At 34.4% G+C, this 12,253-nt stretch overlaps 1 protein-coding gene across 2 annotated transcripts in view; it reads left to right on the forward strand.

The window, feature by feature from the left end:
* The first annotated feature begins 203 nt into the window (after positions 1 to 203).
* LOC138698854 (vesicle-trafficking protein SEC22a-like) overlaps positions 204 to 12,253 on the forward strand; it is a 71,747-nt gene continuing 59,697 nt past the window's right edge. The window contains exons 1-3 of one of the 2 annotated variants that reach the window (XM_069825069.1): positions 204 to 607; positions 5,270 to 5,433; positions 10,959 to 11,138. In XM_069825069.1, the coding sequence (XP_069681170.1) occupies positions 426 to 607; positions 5,270 to 5,433; positions 10,959 to 11,138 (526 nt within the window). In that variant the 5' untranslated portion in view covers positions 204 to 425. Of the gene's footprint in view, positions 608 to 1,018; positions 1,063 to 5,269; positions 5,434 to 10,958; positions 11,139 to 12,253 lie in introns of those variants that run through there. The other variant, XM_069825073.1, reaches the window with a different exon arrangement.

Here is a 12,253-nt window from a genome sequence, read left to right on the forward strand (position 1 = left end):
TGGTACGACCGCAAACATAATTCCATCGACACATACTTATATTGTAACATTAATTTACATTGGAAATCGGCATTAGCACAAACACGTATACTGTACGGTCAGCCTCCGGGTGACAGATAATTACAGTGTTGCCGACGTATGGCCCCGGCTTGTAACTAAAGAAGGCTCTGCAATAGGCCATTTAGCTCTTTATACTATACTATAATGTTGAGATCACTGCAATAGGCTCGCGCATGATTATGTCGTCTCGAAATCAAGGCTATCGATATCAACAGCTGATTTTCTTCCACGGTGTTTAGTGCATGTATGCTGATGTATACGACAGGTTTCATGCAGATGCTTAAAGTTGTTTTTGTAACGTGTGATAAAATACGCACGACTCATGTGTAGCTGTAGAATATTACAAAGTGCAATTATAATAAACAATGATTGTTTATGCCTTAATTGTTCGTACTTCAGATGGCATGGCACTTTCTGCCACTACAGACTTTAATGACGAAGTTAATAGAAATATTAAAGAAAGTAAACGTTATGTCAAGTTGCTAGCGAAAAAGGCTTATCAATTTCCAGACAGATGCACATTGAAACTTGACACGCATACAATTCAGTAAGTGTAGAATTACGACCTAATATATTTTGAAGTACAGCAGATGTTGACCAGTCTACACTGATTTTCTGAAATAATATGGGGGAAACTAGCGCCAATGTAGTTCCGGAAGTGAAAATTGTTTAATTTGTAAGGGATTTCTTGTGGAGATGCAGTTGATCGTATATGCAAGGCATAACAAAAGCATAAATTAACCAAACCTAACCTGTCACAGATTCATATATGCAAGGTGTATAAGCGGAGTACCAAGAAAGGAATTACCTCAGTGCTAGTTTAACCATAATATGTAACATATGGTTTTGTGTAGATAAATAAAATTAAGGAAAAGCCAAATGAAGATAGTCTTTGGTATGAATATAGATTGTTTTGTAATCATGGCATCCCCAATATCTAATTGAAGCTACTCATAATACGCTGGAAATGTGAATGCTGTCTTTGCTACTTCAATATTTTTTGTAAGCATAACATACACATATAATTGATGCTACTGTGGCGTTCGTCCAGCCGCAATGCTACTTATTACGATGGAACTGTAATGCTGTGGTTAAACATTTTGCAACTCTTTATACATAAGTAGGCTTGCCTATGTTATCGTTAAGGAAAGCATGATGCATAGTGGTAGTAATAGAATTTACTGGATTTAGAATACAATTTGCTAGTAAAGTAAAAATTAGTTTTCGTAAGTTATATTTGAGGGACGAATAAATAATAGTTTGTGTAAATTAATAGATGTGCCCATCTACTTACGTCGGTTTTGTTTTAAGTAATGCAGAAAATTCTGTCAATATTTGTTCTTTGGTCAGGGTACAAATTCAAGAAATAACTTGCATTCATTATATTGAAATAAATTTCCCTCGATCAAAGATTTCAAAAATACCTTCGGTTTTTGACTGTATTTGGTCCCGTGTACATGCATTTAGTTGAGAATCAGTCGACAGTTTGCGGCACAAATTCAAGAAATAACTTCTCTTCATTGCATTCAAATACATTACCCTGAACCAAAGAATAAAAGTGAAGTTTTTTCTGTATTTTACTTAAAACTGACATACGTACATGGATTCGTTTCCTATCAAGGGAAAATTTCAGTATAAGGATTCCTCACTTACAATTATATCTTAAAATATTAAAAAGAGCAGATTTGTCTGCGTTTGTCGAATGCGCATCATCGTGCTTACGAAATACAGTGCCAATAATTTATTTTGGGTGCACAAAGTTGGAATTTTGAAGTAAGAGGGAAAGGAAGGAATCCGTGCTGCTCTGAAATTTATCACCTGTCAATTTACCAATTGAAGTTTTATCGTATCCGTTACCTACTACAAGGTTTTTGGTAATTCTGCAGAAGAACTTTAGCTTTTCTATGGCATGAAACACTGAAACTTGAGTTAGGTTAGCTTTGCCCATAATTGTTAAAGCATAACCGTAATTTTTTTCAGTATTCGCGTAACCCGGATTAGTTTATGTTAGGTTTGGTTAGTTTCGCTTTGCTCATAATTTTTTACCATAAAAAAAGTTTTTTTTTCGGTATTCACGTTCATTTTGAAGAGTTCTATCTATTTCACATGTTAAATAATCAAAAATCTGAAAGTTATAATTTATAAAACAGTTATATTACCTGTTCTTCTGTATGGTTGTGAAACTTGGACTCTCACTCTGAGAGAGGAACATAGGTTAAGGATGTTTGAGAATAAGGTGCTTAGGAAAATATTTTGGGCTAAGCGGGATGAAGCTACAGGAGAATGGAGAAAGTTACACAACACAGAACTGCACGCATTGTATTCTTCACCTAACATAATTAGGAACTTAAAATCCAGACGTTTGAGATGGGCAGGGCATGTAGCACGTATGGGCGAATCCAGAAATGCATATAGAGTGTTAGTTGGGAGACCGGAGGGAAAAAGACCTTTAGGGAGGCCGAGACGTAGATGGGAGGATAATATTAAAATGGATTTGAGGGAGGTGGGGTGTGATGATAGAGACTGGATTAATCTTGCACAGGATAGGAACCGATGGCGGGCTTATGTGAGGGCGGCAATGAACCTTCGGGTTCCTTAAATGCCATTTGTAAGTAAGTAAGTAAGTAAATAATCACTTTCGGGTTATGTACACCGATCAATTTTTTTTACAGTTTTTAGCTAGACGTCATCTTATGTCGTATATGAATTATTCACGTCCCAAACACCCTTACCTCGTCAAAAATGTCTTCAGTGTCGTGTGCTATAGAAAATGCGAACTTAGACCAAAGGAGGTACCATTTTTTAAATTGTTATAGTGTAGAGCAGTGCTGAAGCTAAGTTAGTAAATACTGCGTAGGCTGAAAAATTCTCCTTACCTTATCCTATTTGTATACAGTAGGTCCAGACGTAGATTTTTCTTGGTTGCAAAAGTATCAATTACTCGCAAGTTGTTTAACCAGTTTCTTTTCAATGGCGATTGTACTGAGAGAACTTAATCTTTCTTTCTTCATTGAATTACGAAGATAATTTTTTACCCTTTTCATTATGCTCATATTCCTTTCGGAAGAAGTAGTAGTAAACGTGAATGTCAAGACCGACCAACTAGATAAGTTGTGTTAAGTTACCTCTTTATAGCTGGTTTGTTGAAGATCATTGCTAATTATGAATTTCAGGTCTGCAGAGAGAGAATGCTTTTCTTCATTTACATAAATATTGTTGAAAAATGGATAGGACAGAAGGTTATTTAATTTCATAACAGGAAAATTTATCCCACAAAGCTATTTTGGTCCAGCAATTCAACACATTTTGTCTTTTCAACATCTCCAAAATGCATTTCCATTTGTAGCCATTTGCACTTGACATATCTTTAGAGCCACAAGAGCACTGCAAATGATCACATATAAACTGTTCTTGTCAGGAGAGAATTTCCAATAATAATTCAAGATAATTACCATTGTTGTCGGAACTTCCATCTTCATGCTCTTGCTCACCAAAGAAGCAAACAACTTCGATTCGATAAGTCTCTCAATTATTTTGTTTTACAATTATTTCAGTATGTTTGTTGGCTTGAAGCTTGACTTCTTCAGAAATTGCATGTTCAATTCTTCCACCACTTAACAAGAGAAAATTCTCTTCATTCTGAAGATGTCTTCTTTAACTCTTGATGTTTCTCGGATTTTCTATCAAAGTTTTTTTTTTTTTTTTTTTTTTTTTTTTTGTGACACAGAAACCATAAGAAGACGATCACTCATTTTCACCCCCAAACAGAATACAGCTGTATAATAATATAACTTATTTGATTCAGAGCATGCTGTTATCCAGGGATATTTCTCATACCATGACAATTGAAATGTTCTATTTTGTTTTCCTCCATCTACTATTTTAATATGCAAATTTGTTGTCGATCTCCTATCTTTGTAAGCACATTTTGTTTCATACATCCAACTTGAAAATGGTTTCTCTTTTAATTCAACAAATAATGATTTAGTATGAGCAATTTTACACAAACTTAGTATGTAACACACATACTCTTTTGATTAAACTAACGCTCAATAATGCAGCACATTTACAGAAGACAATATAATGCACGTATTATATATGTATTGAGAAGCCATCTTTCCTACGGGCCTGTAGTAGCGGATCGATACACCCTTCCCTTCCTGGCCTTCCCACAAGCTTGTGAATGCCACTGCCTATGAGGAGACTTATGCCATGAGCTTCTCACATAGAACTGTTCATCCTGGAATGACTGTCAACAGTGAATTTAATATAGGGAAGAACTGGAGTGAAACCAAGTGTTATGATACATCGTTATTACGAACTTATACTATTACTTGATATAATAACTCAAATTTTTTGGGTAGGCTAGCCTATGCTTCAAAATCCTCTTAAGAGCTTCGCCATTGATGTAGAATACTAAGCACGTTGTTTTAGTTTCCTGCACCCAATACTTTCCACAGAATAATCTACAATTTTCATCTGTAGTTATGAATAGATGTATTACCACTATATTGTCCACTTTAGATGTCAACGAGTAAATGGACCACCATATAAATGTAAAACACAATTATTAATTACATATTCGAAATACAACCTCCTTTGACAATCACTATCTTCACTGGTACTAAAAATGCTTTCTTGCTGATGAGGACCAGGCCTTCATACAGCCAGTGACCAGAAATTCGCATCTCCACTGACATTAAAAATGTTGCCTTGCTGTAGTCCAGGCCCCCAAACACCCACTGTCCAGAAATTTGCACTTGATCTCTCGAGCAAACTTAAGTACAGTATTTAAACTGCACGTCTCATTGACAACGATAATACATTCATTATTATGTACGACAGATGAATAGTACTAGGCTATTCTGTGGAAAGTATTGGATACCAGGAAGTAATATCACATACATGCTCAGTATTCTATATTCTTCATAGTATTGGTATGCAATTGTTAAATAAAAAATGTTGCGTCCTTTGGTCTAGATTTTCTGTAGAATTACCAGGTTTTTTTCTCTAGTATATCAGAGGACTTAATAGCAACTCTTGTAACCTGTCATATTTGTAACGAGTTCCTGTTTGATAGCCCAATCTTCTCATGTTCTGTATACTGAAAAGTAATTTTGCATTGATTGTAGGAGAATGACTAGAAATGCTATCCATTTTACTGAAATGCTTTGAATTATGAGTATTAAAATATGTATTATATTTTTAGTTTTATTACAACCCTGGGATTGTCGTACTTCGCTATGTGTGAGGCCACTTATCCAACTGTCTTGGCATTCAGTTTTCTGAATGAAATAATGAGAGAGTTTATAACAAAGTATGAGTTACCCAAAGTGAATCTAGTTCGACGGCCATACTCCTTCATCGAATTTGGTGAGTACTTTAATTGGCTTGTTTGAATGTTGTCACTTACTTGGAAGATACTTCATTTGTAGCATTTAATTTGTGTAATACATTCTCAAACCATTTGTTGATGTAGGAATAATGGAATTAATTCGATCATTAAAATCATTCGAAATATTATGGACTTAAAAAAAAAACCATTCAATTGTTCGTTTGAAACTCTTCATATCTATACATGCAAATCGTAAGAGGCTTCCTATTGAATTGAAATCATGCTGCATGTTCTATTACCAAGTAATACTACATGTGATTAATGCTCTTACAAAAATCTTCACAATTCAACTTTCTCAAGTAAATTACACATCGTACACTAGTAAACTTTCATAGGTAATACATTGTTGCTAATATTTTAACATTATTATGCTGTCATTGGAGTAAGTGTGTACCTGTTTTCCCTTGTTTTATATCCGTGATATTTACGGCCTGAATCTACTTATATTTTATTATTTCGACCACAATTATGTATTGGGAGAGGGAGGGAGGGAAATATATGCTCCGGATTTAACAACGAAGTTATCTTTTTTCTTGCTTCCCCATATTTGGAAATAAGATTCACAGAAGTCTCAAGAGATTCGCAATTTTCCAGGTTTTCCATGTCCATATCTTCTTCCTTTCACTGAGCAAATTACAGCCATTCTATTTGAGAATACCCTGTTTTTAAGAGTTGGCATTTGTATTGTCTATACTCAACCCCCAATATGAATAGAGGACCACATCTGTTTTTGGTCCGCAGGTCCATAGGACCTAGGAGGGAGGATGCAACTGTGTCCATCGACCATTCCCACCTCTGCCACCTGTGAAATGCTTCTCTATGCTATGACAGGCCAGCTTAGACAAATTATCTGTTGGTCCACAGGAGGTATTTAATTTCCCTCCTATGGCCCATTTCTGATTAGGGAAGCTTTTCATCATTCCCCTTTTAAATTTTAATGAAACATAGCTCATTTCAAAGCTCATGAAAACGAGAATAAGAAACAACATTGAAAATATGCCGAAGTTGGTTCTAAAGGGATAAATCCTAATTAAAAATCACTACATGCCAATGGACATACTGCAGTACTTCATAATTATACCATCGTTTGCTTAGCTCAATCAGTTAGTGACACGCCTTTCAAGTAAAAGTTCTGGGTTCGATTTCCACTTACTTTTTAATTCTAAAACAAAAATAGGTAAAATCCAAGATCTAGTCGCTATTTTTCTGGACCAATTGGAGAACGATGACTCAATTTATGACGTCACGCACCATGCTAATACTTGAAAATATGAATTAAATCAACACCCTCATTACTCCCGCTTTTCATTCTCTCACCATACACCACTTCACTACATTCTCTTTCTCACATATTTTCTTCTACTTCTATCTTTCACCCTCTATCTACTTTATTCTACAAACTACTTCATATTAAATTGAAATACACAACTTACCAACATCGTGATGCACTTGGGGAGCTACAATAAGTACCGAAATCCGGCTAAGAAAGCCAGCCACGATACCTTCATTCTGGTTGGATGATCGTCCACCTCTGCTTCGGCCATGAGGCCAGCAGCCAGTTGGTCGGTCATGGGCTGTCATGCCACGGATTATTATTATTATTATTATTATTATTATTATTATTATTATTATTATTATTTATCTTCGAATACGACGGGATTCGATCCTAGGACCTTTCATGTAGTAAACCACCGTCATAGCCATTATGCTACAAATTCGTTGATGAACAAACTCTTAAAAATAGTACTTAGACACAATTAACATAAAATACTTCCAAACACATTAAATATACAACTTCATTATCATATAATGAAACTGAATTCATTAGTTTGCTACTAACTTTCTTACATTAAAATATAACAAATAGATCACAAACTATTTAACTTGTATTATACAAAAAAAGTAATATAAATATCCGAAAGATGGAATTACTCCATTTATCCACTGTCAATTGTCTTATTATACAAATATTAAATAGATTCACTCTTGACTACTCCCTTCAGTATTATAGTAATCTTACAATGACTATTTCATTAAATATACATGTACCTGATGCATCACAGAAAACCATGAACTTCTGCAAATTATGCAAAGCCATCGACACAGATAACGAATGTACCTAGTGTAAATTGGTGCATCGAACAAGAAATAATTCGAGATAAAACACCAGAAACTTGTACTAATTATGGTGCTGCAGAAAAAGTAGTATGGCAGGTAAGATCAAAATATACAAATTTTCCATACTGCCTTAAATGTAAGCAGTGTATAACAGAGGCACAATAACAATAAACACATGATTCGAAAACTATTAAATCAACAAAGTTCAGCATTAGTTTACTTTTGGTTAATGGGTGTACAAAACAAGCTGATCTAATGTCCCTCGACTTCATAAACAACATTAAAAAAGCATACCCATGCTATGGACAAGCACCATTAACACCCAGAACTTAAACCAACACAGAACAACAACACTGAGGTCAAAATTTTATGAAAACAATTTGCAGTATTATGTGTAGATATACGTGATGTCATATAAGCCTCTAACATCATCCGACTTATTGATCAGGAAAACTGCGACTCCATCTTGGATTCTACCCAAAAATATATAAAGGCAGGACTCCTGAATACAGGTAGAAATAAACAAATCCCTCGTCAGTTGGTTCTAGCTGAACAAACAAGAAAGTTCTTGCTGTGCGTCTACGTGATTTTCAGTTTGTTTACATTATAGAAGGAGCATTAGATCTGGAATTGGAGACTTTTTGGTGGATAGATGTATCCATTAAACATTAGCTCGTGATTTCTGCAAACTAGTGCAGAGTTAAGCTATTTTGTTCGCAAGAAAATAAGTGAGAAATATTTTAATTTTGTTAGTTTAAAGTAATAACAACTGTTTTTTTTTTTTTTTTCCATTAGATTACAAATAATGAAAAAACAATAAAACTAACAAAAACATTACACAAGAAAATAAAACATTATTATAAGAAAAAAAAATGACAAAATGTGTATTTGATTTGAACACAGGTCTCCTACTTTACAACTAAACACACCATCTGTTGAGCTAACTCAATGTTCTTCAAAAGCCGTTCCATGTCCATTATACATTCAAATACAATTGTTTCATGATTTTTGTAACGTTATTTAAGCCATTTTAATTACAACTTCGGCATGTTTTGATTTTATATTCTGATTCACGTCTCCCAGAGCAATAAAATAAGCTATCTTTGTTAAATTCTGGAAGGGGGCAATGAAAAGTTTCCTTTGTGAGAGTCATTCTCCAGTCTGTCACCTGGGGACGTGCCCTCTAAGGGTTACAGGACTTTAAAAGAATGTTCATACTGGTATCTCAGCATATACCCAGAAGAAGAAATCTCCACGAGAAAGAATGTTTAATGTTTATAATTCATCTTAATATGAAAGACTGGAATTCTAATAAATGTGAAAAAAATGAATAGCTAAACAGTAGGCTATGTACCAATTTTCTCTTACAGAAATGCTGCATGGGATGTAATTTAAACGTGTGTGTATGATTAAATAAACAAATTCTTCAAACATTCACACCACCAGCCAGTGGTGTATCCACGGGGAGAGCTAAAGGGACTCAAACCCTCCCCTTCCCAAAGTAAAAAAAAGGGGAGAGGATGGGAGAAAGAAGACAGTTTTTTAATGCCTTGACATGTCTGTATCTATTATTGTGGAAAGTGTGTGATTAAACGGACCTACCTGTATGTGAATGAACGTTTTAGAACATAACTTTTTTTTTTTTTAAAGCCCGAACTTTCGTAACTTTTATTCGTAGTGTTTCTGGTAGTTCCAATCATTTCCACCAGGCAATCACATCTCAGTGATGCAGTCTGTACTTCTCAAAGCATCCATGCTTCACATTGGGATAGAGCTATACAGCTTTAATGTTGTTCAGTGACGCTGATTATAAATAGCCCCCCCTCCCCCTGAAGCCATATACCTCGGTGCTCCGCTGTAGCTCCTTCTGATTATGTGAAATAAAACACTAGCAGTTTGCGTTGTAATATTGAGAGTGTTTGTTACTAGTGTAACGAAGATGTCCCTGAAAGGGAAAATGTGTAAGTTGGAGTGAGAGTGCTGGCTTTTTGTCCTCGAGAAGGCTTTGGAACAAGTACAGGTCACCTCAAATACTATTTTCATTGCCCTCGATACATGACAGCCTGAGTAAATCTGTGTTCAGTCAAACTGGCATCCTCAGTGGCATATCCTGACTTTTAAGTGAGGGCATGCAACATCAAGAAATCATTCTTAATGAATCAATATGCCTATTAGGTTACATTGCTCTTGTAATATGATAGTCATTTCAAATTAACATGTTACTTCATAATATGTAAATTTTAATATTATAAAGTATTAAAAATTAATTAAAAATTTAAGAGGATGAAATATCAGAGTAAATGTTATGATATAATGATACAATTTCCTTATAATTATTCAAATAATAACACTCATCAATAGTTTGAAACAAAATTCCACCCTCCTTGTCTTTTTGCAAAACTCTTTGACATCAAAAAGAAAAAAGAAAAAGAAGATGACGGGGTTAGCTTTCATTTCAGAGACGTTCTTTTTTACTGACATCATTGGTAATGAAGAGAATGTCTTTCTCGAAAATTTCTCTGGAATGTTTTCATACGTGTTAAAGGCAAAAACGAACATTCTATTGATGATGTAGTTGAAGGAATGGTTCTGTGTATGCATTTCCACGTCTGTAGGAGAAAGTGAACATGTCCACCTTATTTTAAATGTCATGACATTATTTCCCTGAATAGGGTGAAATTAAAAGATTTTACGTAGATATATTTTCCTGGCCTAGTCGTAACAAAGAAATGACGCACCTGAGGAACTGTAGTGTGGGACTTCAATAAGATATCAGTGTTTTCACTTTTAAACATTTTAGAATTTTTGTTTTCATTTTGTATTATGAAGGAAAAGATACATTATGTACTAAATTTGTACTGAAATAGCTTTTATTCTCATTAACTTACGTACAAAATAAATACAAACTGTTACTTATTTTTAAAGCAAATATTTCATGTCTACGAACTTTAGGGCACCCTGGCATTTTCAAATATAATTAAAGGTTGCTATAAAATATTTATAAATATTGCAATTCAAGTGAAAACTTCACTCTAAAAGCTAAGAACGTATAGTACATCCAATGTATATAAACTGCAGAGAGTTTTTTTTTTTTTTTTTTGCAGTTTTCTCAAGACTTACAGCTAAGGACATATGGTTTCTCAAATAACCAATTCATTTGTAAAATAAGTGTGAAGATATGGAAATATAGCAAGAAGATTGCGTAAACATAACTTTCTTATTGAAGCATTTGATGTGATTATAATTTACTATGTATCAAATATATACTCATCTTATCTTTGCCGGAATGTGGACTTGTGCCATTTTGTAGCAAATGATTTATATATGTATGTATAGCTTGGATGTGCTTACTCTGAAATGTCTGAATAGAGTTACTTGTTTCCAGACAGTGTTATCCACAAGACTCGACAACGATATAACAAACCTCAGAGTCTAACAACAAAAATCAACCTTACAGACCTCAGCACAGAAATAAAGTTGAGGCCGCCTTACATAGTCCAGTTGTCACAAGTTGAACCAGTTGCAAATGGCTACCAGTCGAGTATCAACCTCGCCAAGTTATCAGGTATTTTTCATTTGTTGTTATGTGTTTGGATATAGCATCTCAGAAGTACAAGTGTGTTTAATAATCACAAAAAGAAATGAATTTGAATACTATTATAGTCACAATCACGCCATGGTATGAAGAAAAATTTCACAACCTCGAGCGGGAATCGAACCTGCGACTTCCTTTCTCCGGTCAGGTGCTCTACCACCGAGCTATCGAGTTCGTCTCATGCCAAAGACTTGGAATTATCCTTTCATACTGGCGACTCTGTTATAGAGTACTGTCCATAGCGTCTGATCTAGTCAGCACTGCTTATGGGTTGAAAGAAACTTTTACAAATGTAATCTTCATCTTAAGATGTTTGGTGACATTTACACGTCCGTTGATGTGACATATTAATAAATTTGAATACTATTATATGTAGTATTCAAATTCATTAATATGTCACATCAACGGACGTGTATATGTCACCAAAAATCGTAAGATGAAGATTACAAAAAGAAAATCACTCATACAGTCATATATAATAAAATTTAATCTATGCCATTAGAACAAGTTGAAAATTTACTTACCTTTTATTTACAATATCTTGTCCAAGGAAAGTGAGCAAATGAACTTCTAGAGATTTAATAATAGCCATCAGTGAGATGTAATAGCTAAATCCGTCTTTAGATTTTCTGTTTGTGACTCTTTGTTGTGAAACATTGCATGCATCTGTTGTTAAAGAATAAAACAAATATGGCAATATTCAGTAATCATCTGTTTAAGTATATATTTACATTTATCATCATATGGACTGGTGCAGTTAACAGCTTTTGTTGTAAGCATGTAAATTTTTCTAGGCTAAGTTAACTTAGACTTGGTGTATGTCGGACTTCCCAAATTGTGTGGTGCAACATTCCGAGGCTCTGTAGTGAATTCTCATGCATATTGTGAAAAAGTATTTTCCAGAAGATACGGAGAAGTTTGTATGAACGCAAGACCTGTTGAAGGCAGAGACCCAGTATCAACTTAAGCCTGTAGAAGAAATTTTAATTACTTGTCTTTTGACAAGATTAAAAATAAAATTCAGCAGCATTGAACTGAAGTGTTTTGAATATCAGTATCTTCTGCTGAGTGCCATAGGTTACTGA

The sequence above is a fragment of the Periplaneta americana genome, chromosome 1 (genome assembly GCF_040183065.1).
Source record: "Periplaneta americana isolate PAMFEO1 chromosome 1, P.americana_PAMFEO1_priV1, whole genome shotgun sequence".
NCBI classification, from domain to species: domain Eukaryota; kingdom Metazoa; phylum Arthropoda; class Insecta; order Blattodea; family Blattidae; genus Periplaneta; species Periplaneta americana.